Source organism: Nematolebias whitei, chromosome 22, assembly GCF_014905685.2.
Source record: "Nematolebias whitei isolate Nwh7 chromosome 22, NemWhi1, whole genome shotgun sequence".
Lineage (NCBI taxonomy): Eukaryota > Metazoa > Chordata > Actinopteri > Cyprinodontiformes > Rivulidae > Nematolebias > Nematolebias whitei.
Window position 1 is genome coordinate 10,862,128 of NC_056519.1, and position 21,708 is coordinate 10,883,835.

Consider the following 21,708-nt stretch of genomic DNA (forward strand, 5'->3'; position numbering starts at 1 on the left):
TATCCATTGGATACCTAGCAACATGCCTCTTAAATAATGCACTATTAAACGGTGTTTTTTACACACTTGTCAAAATAAAGCATAAAGTCGTTGGAAGCTAGCTGGTTTGTTATTAGCGGAAATAGCTACAGTGAAGATCCGTCCGTCGTCCTTTTAATTCCCCCTTGAAGTTGAGTCATTTTGAGAGCGTTCCTAGTGCCTTCCGTTTTGCATTACAAATTAAAAATATCGATATAACAAGTTAAATTGTTGTACAGCAACAAGTTGAAATTTAAAAAAAAACATAAGCTATGCCACACACATAGATTGTCTCCGATAAAGGAATATCCACAGCAACGTTAAGGTTAAAACATTTTTGTCGCGCGCCTAAGCTGTTCTTTATATATTTAAGTTTATTTGCGCGGTATACTTTTTGAAACAAAAATCTACAATAAAAAAAAGCAATTTTTCAATTTATAATTACTGTACTGACTTCTTTCCGCATGATGGATTGCACTGTAGTCTGTTTTCGTGGAGGTTATCCGCCCTTCGCTTCGAAGTTGTTGCGCCTCCTTGAACTCCTCCCGCATTATTTGCGTTTTCTCGTGCCTCAACTTGACCAGACTTTTGTCTTGTTCAGACTGAAAGCGGAGTATGTTGAAATAAACAGGAATGTCTTGGGGACGTGCTTGTTTTTTGTGCTCCACGTTAACATCTCTTTGATGACCGAGGCCCTTCGAAACCATGAGCGAAGACGGAATGGAGATGATGGACTCCGCGTCCGAAAACGAGGACTTCGGCGAAGTAAGGTTGGGCATGATAGACGAGGAAGTCGGTAAGATTATGCTTATGTTTTTATTCGTATCTTATTGGTGTCCGACTCAGGTTCTGTTTCTATTTTATCTTGTGGTTTCTGAATTTCCCATCAATCAATGCGCCGCAAATTACTTTAAATTCTTTCATTTACTTTATTATTTACGCATGCATGAAAACAAGAGGTCCAAACTGTGTTACTGATGACAGCACAATATTTAAATATTCAAACTATGCAAAAAAAAATGCGTGCAGAAGAGCAACTGTTCACATGTGGGTGTGTGCTGCACACATTTCACCATTAGGTAACATAAAAACATTCCTGCCAAACCATAATCCAGCTGCAATTAGTTGTTGTGGCTCTTCTAAGAAACTTCAGAACCTGCTAGCGACTGTATTTGTCTTGTTATTAGGATTTCTACCAACTGGTGCTGCACTTTTAAATTTTCCTTATGTTCATGTTTTTATTAAAAGTATGTAGTAAATTAAAGAACAAGTCCTACCAGGAACATAAAAAAGACTGTTTTCTACCGTTATTCCATTGTCATTAAATATTAATACGCTTGTTGATCCGCTCGAAATAGATGGCCGCTTGTCCTGAGCCTGGTTCTGCTGAAGGTTTCTTCCTGTTAAAAGGGAGTTTTTCCTTTCCACTGTTGCCTTTGTGCTTGCTCAGGATGGGAGACTGCGACGAAGTGAAGAGTCAACGAGTCTGCTGGCTTCTTTAGATAGAGAACTTTACTACCGTATTTTCCAGACTATAAGTCACACTTTTTTTTCAAAGTTTGGCCAGTTCTGTGACTTATAGTCGGAAGCGACTTATATACATATTTTTCCCCTATGACCCGAAAGTCCCAGGTTCGATACCCAACCATACCCACATGTCATGGTGTCTCTGAGCAAGACCCCTAATCCCCAATTGCTCTCCGGGAGCTTACATAGCTGCCCACTGCTCCACCTGGGTGTATCCCAAGTGTGTTGGGTTAAATGCAAAGAACCAATTTCGCCATTGTATGGGAACATACAATGATGACAACACGTAGCGCTTTACTGTACTTATAAATGAACTGAATTGAATTGGATTGATCCTTCAGTGGTTCTCACCTGTATATATTGCACAGAGGATCAGGAGGTCTCAGGTTTAAAACCTTCCTAATCCTGTTCTCCCTGTTATTACAGTGTTTTTAAAGGATGCTGTCACTGTGCATATAATTTAATAAATAATAAATAGTAAGTGATGTAGTCGTCCATGTATGTTTGTTACCTTTGGATGTACATTTACAGTGGATTACCATTTGGTGTCTATCATATTCAAGATGGCCACCGCAGCCAAATGACTTTATAAATACAAAAATGACTATATCCAATTCAGTTAGGTCATCTGGATGGTTTCTTTGTTGTTGTTGAGACTTTTCGTCCTTCATCCAAAGGACTTCATCAGTCCGAGGAGTCACAAACAAACTTAGTCCCACAAGCAGCACACTCACACTATGGACCATCCAGTTTGCTGGTGATAAGATGGTTTCTGGGACCCGCCCTCTCCCCCGTCGACTCCTCTGAGGCAGCTATATCCAAAGTGATTCAGAACATCAAAGTTCATGCTCAATAATCCAGGTAAAAAAATCCAACAAAGTTCAGTCAGGTCATCTGGATGGTTTTGTTTTTTTGGTTTTGAATCACTTTGGCTATGGCTGCCTCAGAGGAGTCGACGGGGGAGAGGTCGGGCCCAAGAAACCATCTTTTCACCAGCAAACTGGTTGGTCCACTATGTGAGTGTGCTTGTGGGGCTGAGTTTGTTGGCGCTCCTCAGACTGATGAAGTCCTTTGGATGAAGGACGAAACATCTCAACAAAAAAAGAAACCGTCCAGATGACGTGACTGAACTTTGTTGGATTTTTTAAAATCTGGATTATTGAGCATGAATTTTGATGAAAAAAGTCTATAGCTCAGTCATTTTTACAGATATTGTGCTAGCATTTGATGTGGTAGTAGTCAGTCACACATACTTTTAGCATGACAGCTCACAATATCAGCCAAAACCAGGACAACTGTCATTTCTCAATAAACACATTTATAGTTTGACAGGAAATGTTTTTTTTTCCCATGAGTCTCTTGTTACTAAAACTGAAGTGAGATTCTTTGAGGTCAGTTTCTCCCAGATGCTGTAGAGATGTTGTGTGTTCAGTTGCTGCATCAGTGACTTGTGTTAAACGTATAGGCTAAAGTCAAATCATCTTCATGCGCAGTGTGATTGTAAAGGAACAAAGCTTTCTTTTCCTGTTTGGTCACATTGGCCTTGCTACTTTGCATGTACATTGTGGGGCTTGTTCTATAGAAAGGGAAGTTGGTGCTCGGTTAAGGCGGGAAAGCAGATTTTATTACTTCTGGCAGCTATCAATGTCTCTTTCTAAGGCATCATAGTTAACTGTCTTACTGTATAGCGGGGATGTTTTGTTTTGAAGTTTGGAATTTGCAAGATTAAATCTCAGATTTATCACAGAAGAAATGTGTTGAGGCACAACACTAAAGAGTTTGAGTCAAACTTCAAAATAAAGTTAAAGGGCGATACATGTTTCCCTTTTTTTGATGAGCCACAGTTTATTCTTATGACTCATAAAAACAGCATCTGGTTCTAGTTAGTGTTCCACTTTACATGGCAAGACTTTCCATCATGGATGTTCGGTCTACTGTTTTGTAAAAACAAACAATGCAGTTACACAGCTGAACTTACAGTATTTTATACTTTTGTTTGCTGGCGTTGATGTGGTCAGGGTTGCTGTAGCGTTTGGAGGAACACCGCCGCAGACTCTGACCTACTTTTCTTCTTTGTCCCAGGAGTGATGAATGGGAAATCTCGGACATGAGGTTAAAAAGTATCAGCGAGGGCGAAACGTTTAGGAAAATGAACAACCTGTGCTGCTTCAGTGAACCAAGGGAGAGCAGACAAACAAAGATCTTATAAAGACAGCAGCACCAAGATGTCAGCCTGACTGTTTTAAAGGTCTTGTGGGGGGAAATCAGTGGAGCAACTCAAAACATGGTTCTATTTAAACTCTTTTTTTCTTCTTTCGGCTGCTCTCTTCGTCGGGGTCACCACAGCGAACTAAGTCGCACAAAGACTTGGCAATTATTTTTACGCCGGATGCCCTTCCTGACGCAACCACAGACCACTGAGCTACCGCAGCCCTCTGTGTGGAGCAGAGAGCTGCCATTTAGGGCAGTGTTTTTCAAAGTGGGGGCTGCCAGGGGACGCTAGGAGATCCCAGAAAGCTGGAGAGAAGACGGTTAAAAAAAGCAAACATAAAAAATAGTAATAATACTAGAAAGTTCCTAGAGAAACTTTGACGGGGACTGCCAGGTTGCTGCGATAGCTGTGGCAGCCATCTTGAATCAAAATAGCTCCAAACGTTAATCAGTTCTAGACATTGCTCTGATGATTACTTTCTGTGAGTTTCAAACAAATCCAACTGTGAGTTTCTGTTTTCTTCAGGTGACTTGACAGCAGCAGTTAGTGTGAGGAGTGTTCTCTTATTCATTTCCTATGGGGAAATATGTCGTCTTTGTTAGTAAAATATGAGTGTATCTTTGTTCTGATCAGGCTAATTAGCTACCTTATCTTGATCAGCTTCTGATGCTTATCAACATATCTGAGTTTCATCCAAATAGCTTAAACTTTGTTAGCATGCTAACTAGCATGCTAGGCTAACTTTCATTCCTTTATTTAGACAGGTTAATCCCATTGAGCCTCGGGGACTCAATTACAAGAGAGACCTGATTTTAACAAAGAGTGATGACAACAGTGGATAACAACAACAATAGACAATCATAAAAGCGACATACAGATTTTTTTTTTTGATTTTTTTTATAAATTAAAATAAAATGGCAACCAAAAGGACAGTCAAAAGGAAAAAAATTAGCAAAAAAAACAGCTAGATTATAAGGCGGTGTAGAAAACTAAAAACAAGAATGTCTGCATTGGTTCTTGCCACGAACTTAACAGATGTTTAAAGCCACTTAGAGAGGTCACGGTCGAGAGCTTCAGATCTTTTTGTAAGATATTCCAGGAAACAGGAGCGGAGTAGGAGAAGGCCCTTTTGCCTAGTTCAGTTCTCACTGAGGGAACACTGCATGTAATAATGTCCTGAGAGCACACGCTGTAGCTGCAGCTGCATTTTCCTGCCATATCTGTACAGGTGACCCACCTGAACTTGGTTAACAAAGTACTGATGTTATCTCATATGCTAACAGGTTATGCTAATGCTAAGCTAACATGCTATTGCTATCAACTACTATATTTGATTTGATCAGGCTAATTAGCTACATTACCTGCATTGCCTTGCTGCATTAACGGAGACGGAAAAATAATAAGTAAAGAAACGCTTATTGGGTGTATTATAGTATGTGCCTGCCATGCTTTTGCATTGACATTCCCCATTAATAAAAATTACCCACTAGGGCAATCTGTATCTGTCATTTCCAGATAAACACGCTTGAGAGCGGTTAGATTTCTTTTGTTTGTTCTTCTGGTCAACAGTTTGTTGAAAAGTTGTTTTTTTTCAGCGGGAATATAATACAGTGTTTAAAACATGTTAGTAACATATCTATAACGGAGTCAACACTACTCAAGTTGGCTGCCACAGTCAAGTAACCTTAAAAACACACAAAAAAACTTTAAGTCAGTTTTACAAGCAGAATTTTTTGCATTCCTTCAAGGACCTGTAAGTCTTTAATTTGACTCATTAAGCACACTGGACATTGGAACTATTTTTAGTTAGAAACATTAAAAGATTAATGATTTCCTAACAAAAATCCTACTGAATATGAAGACAAAGTCAAACTCTATGGTTTCTTGTATGTTAATGTTGAGAGGGGGGTTAAGGAAGCTATTTACCGTGTTTTTCGGACTATAAGGCGCATTAAGCAAAACTAAACAGTCAGATAAGTCAAATTTTATTTCAACCCATTCACGATAACTCTCAGCATTGTTCAGTTGTACCACATAAAATAGTTTCGAGGTCAGTAAGCACAGCCAGAATTAATACATAAGGTACACTGGATTATAAGGCTCACTGTCGATTTTTGAGAAAATTGAAGGATTTTAAGTGCAACTTATAGTCAGAAAAATACGTTATGATCCATTTTAATCGTACAAAATCACGTTTTTGAATCATTAAAAGCAGCTAAGCTTTGAGCTAAGCTAACAGGCCGACCGCGGGAAAAAAAAACCTACGTCTTGTCGAAGCTTCAAAATTCACGGTTGAAACCCGTGCCTTCGTGTAAAACCTTGTTTTTCTCTGCAAAAAGAAGCTGAGAACTTGTTTACTGATTTTTTTTTATTAAAAGTTTTGTGTGAAAAATCCTATGATGAAGAGCTAAGACCACACAGAGTGTCCGCCATTTTGAGAACCGAACAGAGACAGTCCATGTCACGTCAATGGGCCTCCCTCCCATTTTTCTTAAAGAGACACGCTGCTTGCGCCCTCACTATCCATCCTTCTGTTCAGTCTTATACTGCCATCCGGTGGTTGAAAAAAGGTACTACACTCAAAACAAATTAACCAACATTTCTTCTTAAATTTGACAATAATTACTAATTATTGTCAAATTTCAAACAGTCGTATAGTTTATCGCAATAACTTCTGAGACAATTAATCGCCCAGCAAAATGTGTTATCGTGACAGGCCTAATCAGGTGTTTCATCCATGTCACCAGAGTGGCTCCTCAGAACCAAACCCCTATTGTGAGGAGTGATAGGGCAATCTGCATATGTATCTAGTTTACCTCAGCTTTATAACTCGAACCTCACACTCTCTGTTCTTTGAACTGAGAAGGCTCCTCGGATGAGAAGTGAAACGTCTTCTGTTACAAATAAAGTCCAGTTGTTTTTGTCTTGAGCTTTTTTGAATTTACCATGTCCGGGATGACCGAGAACCTTCACCAGCGCTTGTATGTTAGTACAACCGGTGTGATTTTATTTGCCGAACATGAAGACAAACACCATTTTTACTACAAAAATGGCTGAGTTAACTCATTAAATCTGCGTGTTTTGTTCCGCAGCGCTCCATTTTCTCCGTACTTGAGTCGACATCAGAGGATGCAGTGAACTCATACTCCCGTTTTCTCCAGCGCTGGACCAAATCTATTGAAGTTTGTTTTGATTCTTATCATATTTGTGTCCTTCTTGTTCTTTCAGTGTACCCTGAAGAGTTCTTACCCACATACCATTCTATTAAAGAATGTTCAACCATAACCAAAGTAGAACAGGTGAGTGTCATTTCTGTACGCTGCATTTAGAAAGGTTACTCATAACACGAGGCCCTTTTAACAGCTGTAATGATGCTTAGCTGTGCCACAAATCCTAATGTGGGAGGGAGGAAGGCGAAGGGCGGGTATCCCAGTGTTTGTTGACACTTCCCATTTCCACTTAATGATGTGTATTCCAGATGAAATCAGCCCGTCGTGGACAGCATTTAACAACAGCTCTGCTTGGTCCTCGTCTGTAAACTGGTCTTTAGCTCCTTCAGCGTGTACGGTGCAATGGAGGAAGAGGCGTATGAGTTTCGCGCTGTGGGCTTACCTGATGGGCTTTGTTTCTGCCCTAAGGTCGAGTATAACGACGAACCCGATTTCCTATTCTTCAACGACGGCAAGAGGAAGATCGATTTCATCCTGGTGTACGAAGACGAGGACAAGAAGGAGTTTGAGAAGAGGCATGTGTTCCAAAGACGAAAGGTAAGTTTTATTTTATGAAATGTATACTCCAACCAGATGTTTTTCACCTTGTTTCGTCTCTAAATTATGGTCTAATTCACTAAATTTGTTGCAAAATCCTTAAAGAATCCAAACAACAATAAATAGAGTACAATTATATATTATTTATCAGTCAAGTTAGGATTTATAACTCTCCTGTGTGTGTTTAATAACACGTGACAGTGAGTTTACTTGTTTTTTAAAATCAAAATGTCAAATTAAACAGTATGAAGATTTAGTCACGTTAAAAACGTCATAAATTACAAAGAAAACCAATTGTTTAACAGCAAATAATTAGGGTATTTATTGTAAAATATAAGTATAGAAGACTATTTGCAAAAGGTATTTGTATTTGCAGCAGGCTGACTTGAGCTTCTTTGATCCTGAATGCGTACAAAGGAATGAACAGAAGCTTTTTCGTGTGTCCAGTGCAGCTAGATCCATGTGCAAAGTTCGGGTGAACTAATAAAAACGATCATTTCTGTCTTTACGTCAGCTGACATGCAGGATATTCAATCATACCAAGTTGGAAAAAGGACTAAAACACAAAACAGGATACAGAGAAACAGGCTGATCCTGCCTTTCACAACCAGCTTACTGTTGTTTGTGTAACACCGTTACTGTAACTTTAAAACCCTGAGCTGGTTTTGAAACCGTGAAGGATCAAATCATCAGGTATTTGAATAAGTTGGAGCTGATAACAGCTGAAATACTGCACGCTGTAGGCGTGGTCAGACATTTAAGAGTTGTTTTTTTCTGACTGTGTTGACTGGAAACACAAGCTCAAGCTGTTCAGCCAGCTTTAAATTCTGGTTGATTTCTCAGAAGTAAAAACACTCAGTCAGAACTCATTTTTCTTCTGCAACTGAAGCGTTTTATCGAACTAAATCCTCTGAGAGCTCAGCTTCTGTCTCCACCAGACACTCCCTTCACCCTGACATCTTTTTTTTTTCTGCTTCTTGTGGTTTTATAAAGATGGCCTCGACTAATTATCAACACCGTTCTGCTGTTTTTGGAGCAGTTGCAATCACTTTTATGTGTAAGCCGATGTTCAAAGGATCTTGGGAAGTCTTAAATATGACTTTCCTGATTTTCTTGGAAACGCTACAGCTGAATCACAGGAAGTCCCAACAATGGAGCTGCCGCTGAGCATAAATGCATTCAAGATACGACTCACCCAGAAGGAATGACGATTTGTTTTGGTTGAGAATAAGCCTGACGTATTAAAGTAACTCGAGCAGAACAATTAATTATGAACGCAAAGTGCATTTCCTGTTAAATATATGAAACTAATGGAACATTCTCTTCGTAATGCCATACTTTGTCCTTGGACTGTATACTATCAACAAGAGCCTGTGTTTGACTTTTTCATATTTTTATTATTTACAGTGTAAATAATCATTGTTTTATTGGAAACGATATTAACTTTAAATTGAGCTTTAAGAACGCTATTAGAAGTCATCTGAAAGCAACAATATTGATATGATTGGGTTATTTGTTTAGCTAGTAATAGTCTAAAACAAAATCTGATTTCTTTAATCCATTCTTATACTAATAATTAGACTTTGAAGAGCTTGAATACATTAAATTGTAAAGGCTAGAAGAGCTTTGAGTGTTTAAACTACCGTATTTTTCGCTGTATAAGTCGCAGTTTTTTGCGTAATTTGCATGCCCTGCGACTTATACGCCAAAGCGACGTATATATGTTTTTTCCCCATATTTATAAACCAATTTCTGGCTGAGATATGACTGTTTTCATTCATTCAGACTGAAAAAAAATTTAACACTACCATTTTCAGCCGCTACATGGCATTTCACACTACTATGGCATGCCATACAATTCGAGAGTTGTATGGCATGCCGTTGTATCATGTAATAGGTAAAAGTGGCTATTAATGACTAGGCCTGTCATGGTAACAAATTTTGCTGGGCGATTAATTGTCTCAGAAATTATTGTGATAAAGAATAATATTGTTTGAAATTTGACAATAGTTAGTAATTGTTGTGATATTTTAAGAAGAAATGTTTTCTCTTATTTTGTTTTGCGTGTAGTACCTTTTTTCGACCACCGGATGACAGTATAAGACTGTTTGAACCGAAGGATGGATGCTGAGAGAGCGAGCAGCGTGTCTCTTTAAGAAAAATGGGAGGGAGGCGCTTTGGAGCTTTGACAAAACTGAGGTTTTCCCCCGAAGTCGGCCTGTTAGCTTAGCCCGTAGCTTAGCTTCTCAGCTTATCTGCTTTTAATGATCCAAAAATGCGATTTTGGACGGTTAAAACAGATTTTAAAGAGAAAAGACAAAGGGAGGGGTCAGTGAAGAGCACCGGAGTTGAGTTTTTTGTCATCCAGTGTCTTCAGTAGAAAGAGAGAGACATGGAAAAACGATAAAGCTGATAAATGAAAATAAGGTCGATAATTTTAATTCATCATGCAATTAACTGATTTATTTTTATTGCGACAGGCCTATTAATGACACAGTCGACTTGCCATAGCCTACCACCGTTGTCTGCCTGGAGCAACCAAATCAGCTTCATTTCGCTGCGCTGCCCCGGTGAAATGCAGCTGATTTGACCATCAAAGTGCATTTATTAAGCAAAAGTTAGACTGAGACACACATTTACTATAATTTCGAGCAAACAAACAATTGTTTTTAAGTGTTAATCTTGTTAAATTCTTGTTAAAGCACTCCCGTTCACGCTCCAGCGACCACCATTTGGCAGCCCATTGATTTTTGGCACAACATCGGCCCACATTTCCGGGTTGTCAGCGGTGACGCATAATAGATGCGATGTATACGGCGAAGCAACATATTTATGGATTTGTCTACTTTATTAGACATATTTGGACTGATGCGACTTATAGGGCGGAGTGACATTTACGGCGGAAAATACGGTAAAATTATTATTGTCTGTCAGTCGGCAGTTTGGCGAGAGGCGATGGCATTTTTACTTGTGTGTGTGTGTTCATTTGTCTGTAGCGTTAGCAAAATATCCCATGGGCCAGTGGACAAGTTTGAATGAAACTATCACGGTCAATGGCGGATAGAACCCAGAGTGCAGACTTTTCACGAGGAGCTCAGGAAACAAACATATATAATGGAACCAAAATGCTGTCTTGGCAGCCTAACTCTACTTAAGGAAGACAAACAGGACCACGAGGAGACACAAGGAGGACCGAGACGGCATGTAACATGTATGATGCTCCACTGAGGGAGCCACAGAGAGTGTAGGGATATATGAAGCGGGACTGTTGAACAAAATGGAGAACACCTGGCGCGAATACAACTGTGACACGGTGAGAGTGGGCGGGGCAGGACCAGAACTGAGAGGGGAGACGTGACAAATTCTACACAAGAATCCCAAAAACTTTAAAAATGAAACAGAAAAAAACTACTTATAACAAAGAAAAACACGACAAACTCTCAAAGTATTCATTTAATGTACTTTGTAAGTCTACAACTGATAACCTGATTTAAGATGGCCACCACAGCTAATTACCTTTAACCAACACTAAAATGACTATAGCTTAATCAAATTGACAGATACTGAGCTGAGTCTTGATGTGGTAGTATCTGGGAGTGATCCTCAACACACATCTCAGGCGGTAACAGGTCATGGCAGATCTTGCAGAGTCACATGAGATTGGAAAGTTTGACTAAAAATACAGTAATTTCCGGACTATTGAGCGCACCTGAATATAAGCCCCGCCCACTAAATTTAAAAAGAATACAAATTGTACATATACTGTATAGGCCGCACTTATGTATAAGCCGCAGGTAGGTGTCTACGACATGAGACATGTGACATGTGACAGACATATATACACAAAGATTTTTTAAAAAACTTTTAAATAAAAACATACTGGTAACGTACACAAATACGTACAGGAAAAGTTTTTTTTTAATCCAGAAATTACGGTACTTTAACTCGTTTCTCATCTTTGGGGTCAAACTAATTTGAAACTCTGACATGGATGGCGGTGGTTAATATGAATTCCTTCAAAGAGTCCTAAGCTGTATTTTTTTTGTCTTTAGAGACGACGGGAGTTCTTTGAGGCCAGCCTGATGAAGATGGGCGTGGAGCTGGAAGCCACGCCCTCTGTAGGTGGAAGTTCTTTAAAGCTTTTTTTTTTTAATGTAACGCCTCATGTTTTTCTTACCTAAACCAAACTCCCGTTGTGTTGAATGCAGGTAGTGGACGACAAAGTCATATTCGTGAAGGTTCACATGCCGTGGGACGTGCTGTGCACCTACGCCGAGGTCATGCACATCAAGCTTCCCATCAAGCCCAACGACATCCCTACCCGCCCCTCATATTGGCGCTTTTTAAACTGCATCACCAAACACTTCTATCCCAACGAAGACCTGATCAGAAAGGAGCCCGAGTTCTTCACCGCGCCCTTCGAGAAGAGTCGCGTGGGTGCCTTTTACACCGAAAACAAGGATCTCTTCTTTACACCGTCCATGCGGAGCAGGATGGCATGTATCTTCCGGCTTTTCTTATTTGTTTTTACAGCTTGCATTTTTTTTAAAGACTTGACTATGGAGGAGTGGCCATTTTTTTTTTTTGATCATATTCTTTTTGTAAAATCCAGGCGTTTTACATCTTGAGCAGAGCTCCCTACGAAGTACGCGGAAGCATCAAGAAGTTTGGCATCACCAAGCTCCTGGATGGTGGAGTGTACAAAGCTGCCTATCCCCTTCATGATGTAAGCTTTCTTGTATTCATCTGCACTGTGCTTTGTTAAGTTGACCTACTGTAAATGTGTTTCATGCTTTTGTTTTTGCTATTGAAGTGCAGGTTCAATGTCAGGTCTAAAGAACAGCACTCTCCTAACGAGAGGCTTCTGCTCTTTAAAGAATGGGCTCATCCCAAGAACTTCTACAAGATGCAACCACTTGACCTCATCAGGTGTGCAAATGCTTTTTTTTGACTCCCCTCGCAAAGAAATCCTGTAGTATTGCAGAAATCCAGGAAGTGCTGCGTTGTATTAACAAAACCTTGATTTGCTTTTTGTTTTATTTCCCTCCGTAGAAGATACTTTGGGGAGAAGATCGGCATTTACTTCGCCTGGCTGGGTTTCTACACCATGATGCTGGCTGTGGCTGCTGTCGTAGGGCTGGCCTGCTTCTTTTATGGCTACCGTAATCAAGAAACAAGCACATGGAGGTATCACAGCTAAATCAATAATGTGTCGTTTGTTTTCTCGATCAGATGTCGTCGACTAGCAGCATCAACAACTCTGAAAGAGAAAAAAGTGGAAGATTTTATTTTATTGTTCATAGTTTAACAATTCAAACCAGAGAAATTGCATTTCCTGCGAAAATTCAGTGTGAATGCTTCTTGCTGAAGAATTTGCTGAAAAACAGCTGAAATTAGCTAAAATCATGCTGAGATGTAGCTGAAGTAGAAGAACAAGCCTATGTTAGCAGAAGAAAGCAGAAAGAACACATATTTGCTGAATTAGCTTTAAATGAGCAGAAAAATTAGGACTAGGAAATCAGCTTAAAAAAAAACTGAAAATTGTGAAAAATAGCTGAAAAGTAGCTGAAAAGGCAGAAAGAAGCTTAAATTACCAGAAGGAACTGAAATAAGCTTTAAAAATGTGGAATTTGCTGAAAAAGCTAAGTTTAGTAAAAAAAAAAAAAAAAAAAACAGCTAAAAAGTAGCTGAAATAGCAGAAAAAGCTGAAACAAGCAGAAAAAACCTGAAAGAAGCATAACAGGCTGAAATGAGAAGACATAAGTTAATTAGGTTGAAAGTAGCAGAAATTCTCAAGTGAAACTTGAATTGATCTGAAAACAGCTAAAATTAGCTAAAAAAAAAAAGGTAGTTGATAAGGTAAAACAAGCTTCAATTAGCATAAGAAAGTAGAAAAAACACATTTTTGCCCAGCTAGGCTGAAAGAAGCAAAAGTTAGCACAAAATGGGAAATTATCTGGAAAAAGCTGAAATAAAAAATTTAAAAAACCAGCTGAAAAGTAGCTAAAAAGCAGAAAGAAGCTTAAATAACCAGAAGGAAGTGGAGAGGGTACATTTTTCTTGAATTAGACTGAAAAAAGTTGAAATGAGTGCAAACAATGTAAAATTAACTGAAAAGGCTAAAAATTAGCATACAGACAGCTAGCTGAAATAGTAACAAAAAAAAAGCTTAAATTTGCAGAAGTGAGCTGAAATTAGGATAACAAGCTGAAATTGGCAGACAGTAGTTAGAAGAAGCACAAAACGTGTTGTAGTCAGCAGAAAGAATATGAAAGGAGCACAAAACAACTGAAAATAGCGGATTAAAAAATTAAATTTGCACAAAGAAGCTGAACCAGAACAAAATGTGAAAGGAGCAGTAAATGTTGTAAACACATCTAAAGATTTGAAGGATGTAAAATGAGCTCAAGTCATTTTCTATTAAAAAAAAGTGTCAGAAAAGGCTAAATATTTCCAAAAACTAGAGTTGCACCAATACCAGAAGCCATAGCAGGATTGTCCTGAAAGAGCTGAACGTTTGGATTTATGATGGGTGTGAATGCTTCCGTTCACACAACAACCTGGAAGGATTTCAGTTCGTCAGAGAGAAATCCATCTGTGGGCTCTGTCTGAGACACCAGTGATAAACCATTACTCAAATCTGGATTATGTTCAGATAAATCACAACATAATTCATAGCAATCCTTTTCTTTTTCCTACACTACCCATACCTTCTCTAACTTAAACTATTTACAACGCAGATTGTAATGCCTTTAAGTAATAATAAATATTTCTGGGATAGAAACATTTATGAAGAAATGACATTAAGGTTTTAGAGCACCTTAAAGATGAATTAGTTTCCAGGAATGACCACCTAAAATATAAACTAGACAAAAAAAATCATTCTGCACACAGCTGGATTAGAGGAGGGTGTGGCAAGTTTCATAAAAATATCTGATGAATATTTAGAAACACCACCCCAAATAGATTTTAAATTTGAAGATTTCTTTTCTCTCTCTCTTACTCTTATCTGTGTTGTTTACATTCCTGTAGATCTTTGTCTCTTGTGTATTTCTCTCTCCTTTAACTCGTGTTGTGTGTCCTTAAACCTTTCAGCAAAGAGGTGTGCGACCCTGAGATCGGAGGACAGATTGTGATGTGTCCACAGTGTGACCTTTGCAAATACTGGATACTAAACAGCACCTGTGACACTTCAAAAGTGAGCCTTTTGTTTTTAAAGGTGTCGATGCTGAGTCAGCATCTTAGTGCGACCATCTCTTTAATTCCTTCAGAAACATTGTTTTTTTTTTAAATCGGCCTACTCTATTATTGTCTTCTTAGGTTACGTTTAGCTCCAAGCTACTCTCCTTCTAGTCTGTAGCTATAGTTTTGCTGGTTCTAGCTACTGTTTTGGTGTTTTTAGCGACAATAAAAGCAGCAAAACTTTGCTTTTTTATCTCTAAAAAAATCGGCTTTTCTACTTTTAGCTACTGTTGTACTCATTTTTGTTAGGGTTGCTGCTTTTAGCTACTGTTCTGCTACCTTTAGTTACTGTTCTGCTACTTTTAGCTACTATTCTGCTGCCTTTAGCTACTGTTCTGCTACTTTTAGGTACTGTTCTGCTGCCTTTAGCTACTATTCTGCTGCCTTTAGTTACTGTTCTGCCACCTTTAGCTACTGTTCTGCTGCCTTTAGCTACTGTTCTGCTGCCTTTAGCTACTGTTCTGCTGCCTTTAGCTACTGTTCTGCTGCCTTTAGCTACTGTTCTGCTACCTTCAGCTACTGTTCTGATACCTTCAGCTACTGTTCTGCCACCTTTAGCTACTGTTTTGCTGCCTTTAGCTACTGTTCTGCTGCATTTTGTTTATTTTTGGGGATTTTAGCGTCTGCTTGTTTTAACTTTTCCAATTCAGTTTTAGCTTCTTTATCCAACTGTAGTAAAGTCACTAACCTTGAATTTAATTTTGTTGTACTTTTTGTTTTTGTCTTTTAGCTAATATTTAGCTACTAGAGAGCACTTCATGTAGCTTAACATGTTGTGAGTGTAAATCAGTTCAGTAAATAAAAGTCTATAATGTAAACCCTGAAAATAATACGATGGCTGAAAGAAATTTGGGATCAGTTTTGTGCTGTAAAGGAAGATTGTTGCCATTTTTTGTGTGTGTTTGTGTCTGCTATTTTATTTAATGACTCGGCAGTTTTATTGTATTTTTTTTTTTTTTTTAGATATTATGCATATTCGACAACTTTGGGACTTTGGTGTTTGCCGTTTTCATGTCAGTCTGGAGTAAGTGGACACTTTTTTTAATCGTTTTAAAGCAATATCCCTAACTTCTTTGTTTATATTTGGTTGTATTGAAAGCAGTAAAGTCTCTTTAGTCAGTTTACATTACATACGTATAAATAGAAGAGACAGATAATAATGGATTGTTTGTGTCTTTGTCCTTCTTCCTGTAGTCACTTTGTTCCTGGAGTTTTGGAAGCGCTACCAGGCGGAGTTGGAGTACGACTGGGACACTGTGGAGTTTCTGGAGCAGGAAATGGCACCTCGTCCAGAATATGAGGCCAAGTGCATCTACGAGAGGAAAAATCCTATAACTGGGGTAAAAACAATATTGTTTTTTATTTTATCGTCTATAAAAAAGTTGATTTTTTTTGGTTAACAGACGTTATGTAAAGTAAAAAAGTGCCTTGTTTGCATGTTGTGGTTACAGTTCATTGTTTATTTTTTACGTGACCTAGGTGAAAGAAAATGTGCCGTATACATCCTGCGGACGGTGCATTCGGGTGTCAATAGGAATTGGGACGGTCTTATTCTGGGTAACGTGAATAAATATTTTCATGCAACTTACTTTCTGTGTAGAAGAAAGCAATACGGTTTAACATTTTTCTTTTGAAAATAGCATTCTGATACCTGACGTTATAAAATCCTGGCACAGCGGTTATTATTTTTTTTATTTATTCAGGTTTCTCTTGTAAATGAATTCCCGAGGCTCAATGGGATTAACTCGTATAAATAAAGGTTGAATTAAATTTTTCCACAACAGTTTGACCCCTCACAGTTTTTCCACTTGATGCTTGTTCAGTCCCAAAATGCCCTTAAAAGAAACCACTCTGTTGTGTTTTCTTTTAGATTATGTTGATCCTGGCATCCATTGTGGCCATCATTGTGTACCGTCTGGCCGTCTTCTTCGCCTTATCAATTAAACTCAGAGATTCCAAGGAGCTGCAGAACTTGGAGCCAATAAAGGAGTACGTGACGCCTCAGATGGCCACGTCTGTCACAGCCTCCATCATCAGCTTTGTTGTCATCATGATCCTTAATATGCTCTACGAGCGCGTCGCCATCTGGATCACGGATTTTGGTGAGTTTTTCATCGTACTTGTTATTTTTTCTTCTCATTTGCTGGTTGTGCACGGTATAATCCTAAAAGCTTCCCATCACTGATTGGACAACAGAGCTTCCCCGGACTATGAGAGACTACGAGAACAGCCTGACTCTGAAGATGTTCCTCTTTCAGTTCGTCAACTATTACTCCTCCTGCTTCTACATTGCCTTTGTGAAAGGAAAAGTGGTTGGCCATCCTGGAAAACCAGTTTATCTTCTGGGAAAATACCGGAATGAGGAGGTATTATAAGTCTGTCTAGCCTGTACTGGTTTTTTATTTGTTGTCAATATTAATTTGGTCTACCTGTGTTGCTTGCTTCTACAGTGTGATCCTGGTGGGTGTCTGATTGAGCTGACCACTCAGCTCTCGATCATCATGGGTGGAAAAGCCATCTGGAACAACATCCAAGAAGTCCTCATTCCGTAAGCAACAAAACAAGAGCTTTGTTTACTGGTTGTATCAAATCATTCAACTCTTTGCCCGGTGTCAAAGCCCTCATGCTAACAGGCAAAAAGTTCTGAAACACTAATGCTTCTCCACAGGTGGGTGAAGAATCGATATTTGCAGTTCTGCTCTCGTCGGGTCGAAGAGAAGGAGGTACCTCGCTGGGAGCAGGACTACAAGCTCCAGGCCATCTCAAAACTTGGACTGTTCTATGAATATCTTGAGATGGGTACGACGTATTTCTGTTAGTGATAAAGTTGACTGCTGTCACATAATCAGGTCCTCGAGGCTCAATGGGATCCACCTGTTTAAATAAAGGTTGAATGAATTTGTAGCCCGTTGTACAAGTTGTTCAGCTGCAGGGAGAACATCATAACTGACGATGCGATGTACGATGCGATGTACGATATGATGTACGATACGATGTACGATACAATGTGGTATGGTATGGTATAAAGTTTATTCATTTTAAAAAGTACAAAACAATTCCATAACAATATAAAAAAAATACAAGAGATTTAAAATGAAAGGCAGCAGAAAGAAGAAAAAGTCTTATTATATCTGCCCCTTTTTTCAAACAATTATTTCAATCATAATAATCTTCAAGTAACAGAACAAAATGAATAACTCTTTCTAATTTTTCTAATTCTAATACAAAACACACACTAAGCTACTTCATATATATTTTTTAACAATTCAGCTTTGATCTTTTTCTTAAATGTACACATTGACTTATCATTTTTCACATCACTCTCTAGAACATTCCACAATCCAACTCCTTGGAATGAGGTAGACCTTCCCTTCAGACTAGTTCTGAATTTTGGTTTGACAAATATCTCTATCCCCTTAAGATTATAACAACTTTGTCTTTTAACAAAATTTCTTTGGATATTTAATGGTAATGTGTTATTTTGAGCCCTATACATAACTGATAAAATACTGTAATCTACTAAATCATGGAACTTCAATAACTTCAGTTGATAAAATAATGTGCTTGATTGTACGATACGATGTGCGATACGATGTACGATACGATGTGCGATACGATGTACGATACGATGTAGATACGATGTACGATACGATGTACGATACGATGTACTATACGATGTACTATACAATGTACGATACGATGTACGATACGATGTTAGAAAATGAATCTGATGAAAGTAGAATTTTTATACCTTGTGTGATGAAATCCTGGCTCGTCTCTGTTTCTTGCAGTCATCCAGTTTGGCTTCGTGACCCTTTTCGTGGCCTCCTTCCCCTTGGCTCCGGCTCTGGCTCTGCTCAACAACCTGTTTGAGATCCGGGTGGATGCCTGGAAATTCACCACCCAGTTTCGCCGCTTTGTGCCGGAGAAGGCCCAGGACATAGGAGCTTGGCAGCCCATCCTCCAAGGCGTCGCTATCTTGGCTGTCGCAACGAATGTAACTTGCTTTTAGAAAGTCTTCAGCAGCTGCAGTTCTACTGCATGTGATGTCATTTACACGGTATTTTTGTCTCAACAGGCCATGATCATAGCATTTACATCTGACATGATTCCACGACTCGTCTACTACTGGTCTTTTTCTGTCTACCCATACGGAAACCACGATAACCACACCATGCAGGGTTACATCAACAGCTCCCTGTCCTTTTTCAATATCAATGATTTCCCCAGTGATTTTATAGGAACCACAGCTGACGAGCCTCGCAACATCACCTTTTGCAGGTATCAAAAAAATATAACCCACCTGGATGCTTTCTGTTTTTTCTCTTGTGTTTGAAGTTATTCAGTGTGTTTTTATTATATGTTGCTTTCATTTTTAAAATTGTGTGAATGTTTATGAAGCATTCACACTATTGTGATCCATTTTTCTTCCATGCATTTATCTGCATCTTTCTCGTTCCACAATTTTTGTGCTACTTCAACAAATCATAAATCAAAACGTTCAGCTCTTTCAGGACAATCCTGCTATGACTTTTGGTATTGGTGCAACTTTAGCATAACTGAAATATTTAGCCTTTTCTGCTATTTTTATTTTCTAATAGAAGATGACTTGAGCTCATTTTACCTCCTTCAGATCTTTAGATGGGTTTACAACCTTTTACTGCTCCTTTCACATTTTGTTCTGGTTCAGCTTCTTTCAACTTCTTTCTGCAAATTTAAACTTTTTTTCCAGCTAATTTCAGCTGTATTTCAGTTGCTTTGTGCACCTTTCAGATTCTTTCTGCTAACTACAACATTTTTGTACTTCTTCGAACTTCTTTCTGCCAGTTCCAGCTTGTTATGCTCCTTTATGCTTATATCTGCAAGTTTCAGAATGTTCTGCTATTTCAGCTGCTATTTAGCTGTTATATGCTAATTGTATCATTTTTTTAGCTAATTCCACATTTTTTGCATAATTTTCAACTTTTTTCAGCCTAATTCAGCAAAAATATGCTCTCTCTACTTCCTTCTGGTAACTTAAGCTTCTTTATGATTTTTTTAGCTACTTTTGAGCAGTTTTATACTAATTTCAACTCTTTTCAGATAATTTCCACTTTTTTCTGCTCATTTCTGCTTCTTTCAGACTAAATGGGCAAAAATGTTCTTTCTGCTTTTTTATGCCAATTTAATTTTGTTCTACGTTTTCAGCTAACTTTTTAGCATATTTTAGCTGATTTCAGCTGTTTTCAGATAAATTCAAGTTTTTCATTGTAATTTTGCTACTTTCAACCTAATTAACTTCTTTCTGCTAATTGTGGCTTGTTATGCGCCTTTCAACTTTTTTTTCCTAGTTTAAGTGTTTTTGCTTTTTCAGCTACTATTTAGCTGTTTTTTTTACTAATTTTAGCCTTTTCAGCTAATTCCACATTTTTTAAGCTCATTTCAGCTCTTTCTGCTAAGCTTATTTCTGCCTTTTCAGCTACTTTTCAGCTTTTTTTGGCTAATTTCAGCTTTTTTAGCTAAATTCCTAATTTTTGTGCCGTTTCTTTTTTTTTAAACCTAATTCAGCCAAAATGTGTTTTGTCTGCTTTCTTCTGCTAATTAAGGCACGTTTTTAGCTAATTTCAGCTGTTTCTCAGCAAGTTCTTCTCCAATGAGCATTCACACTACATTTTCGCAGAAAATGCAATTTCTCTAGTTTTGTTTTATGCCAGATTTATGAACAAAAATGAGGAAATAGTAATTTTCCAAAGCAACATGACAGTCAGTTTTGTGCAGGAAGATGTTCAGGGCTCGTAAACAGAAAGTGATGCATTTTTTCTTTCAGGTATCGAGATTATCGATTTTCTCCTGGACACTCCAGACAATACGAGCACAACATGCTCTACTGGCACGTAATTGCTGCCAAAATGGCTTTCATAATTGTTGTAGAGGTGAGAAGAGAAACATCCTCAAAAATTATATATTTGAATATTCATTGAGACATTAATCATGCTTGTCTCTTTCTTCTCCTCACAGCACATTGTTTACTTTACTAAATTCATCCTGTCCTACGTCATCCCAGATGTCCCGTACGCAGTCAAAGAACAAATCAAACGAGAAAAGTACCTGACCCAAGTTCTCCTTCACGAGACCAGCCTGAAGCTGGTGATTACCAAACACTTGAACCCAGCCCCAGATGAGGAGACAAGCGAGACAAAGCAGGAAGAAGCTCAATGTTGACGAAAACATTTTTTTTTAAGACACAAGACTTTCCTTTTTTGGTGTTTTATCACTTTTTACAAAGTTTTTGTTGCATCCACCCTGTGAATTACACAACAATCCAAACTTCTTTCTTTTGGAGTTTTAAGGCAAAGACAGAAGAAACCACTCCTCTTTAACCACTAAGCTCGTGCATTGGACTTCCTCATTGGGTTTGGTTCATGTCAAGCAACACATCTGCCATTTGTGTGTCGTTGTTCAAAGTGACATTAGGGAAATCCCGTCACTCTTGCTTCCATCAGAATCCTAAAATGTGCTAATAGGATGTTTGAAAAAAAAAAGTTTAAACATTTCTGCACCATTTCTTCAACAAACAGACTTTACATGCAATTTAAATGTACTGATGAACATCTTTAAACTGAAACTTCCAAAGGTCAGTAGCACTTATGACATATAATGTGTTATAAGTGAAAAAAAATATTAAGGCCTAATGCATTAGAATAAACAGCTCAAGACAATTATTTTTCCTTGAGTGCCTTTTGTATCAGTATTACATACATTTGTACCACTTTCCTACACAAATGCAGTAATCAGTGTTTTTTTACATTTTTACACCCTATCTGTTTAAAGCTGAGACGATTTGTCAAACGGATCAGTATGTTACATAACTGTAAATTCAAAGGCGTAAAAATGTACTTTGTGTCGCCTGTTGCCTAAACTAATAGACTTGAATGACTAAAATAGAAATATGTTATTGAATAT

General features: G+C 38.3%; 1 protein-coding gene across 1 annotated transcript; it reads left to right on the forward strand.

Annotated features, from left to right (window-relative positions):
* The first annotated feature begins 595 nt into the window (after nt 1-595).
* ano6 (anoctamin 6) lies at nt 596-21,115 on the forward strand. Its single transcript, XM_037695856.1, has 20 exons — nt 596-814; nt 6,986-7,056; nt 7,396-7,524; nt 11,577-11,642; nt 11,733-12,020; nt 12,137-12,250; nt 12,338-12,453; nt 12,577-12,711; nt 14,620-14,722; nt 15,730-15,790; nt 15,961-16,106; nt 16,246-16,323; nt 16,637-16,868; nt 16,963-17,132; nt 17,217-17,314; nt 17,435-17,565; nt 18,558-18,763; nt 18,845-19,047; nt 20,573-20,678; nt 20,764-21,115. The coding sequence occupies exons 1-20, from the start codon at nt 724-726 to the stop codon at nt 20,965-20,967; spliced, it is 2,748 nt and encodes a 915-aa protein (XP_037551784.1). The 5' UTR covers nt 596-723; the 3' UTR covers nt 20,968-21,115.
* The last annotated feature ends 593 nt before the right edge of the window (nt 21,116-21,708 follow it).

What these genes read in the sequence shown, in the direction of transcription:
- ano6 (XM_037695856.1), top strand. Translation starts at nt 724, where the DNA reads ATGAGCGAAGACGGAATGGAGATGATGGACTCCGCGTCCGAAAACGAG. An exon ending in CAACCACTTGACCTCATCAG is followed by an intron (nt 12,454 to 12,576) that starts GTGTGCAAATGC and finishes TTCCCTCCGTAG; the next exon opens with AAGATACTTTGGGGAGAAGA. An exon ending in CGTTTTCATGTCAGTCTGGA is followed by an intron (nt 15,791 to 15,960) that starts GTAAGTGGACAC and finishes TTCTTCCTGTAG; the next exon opens with TCACTTTGTTCCTGGAGTTT.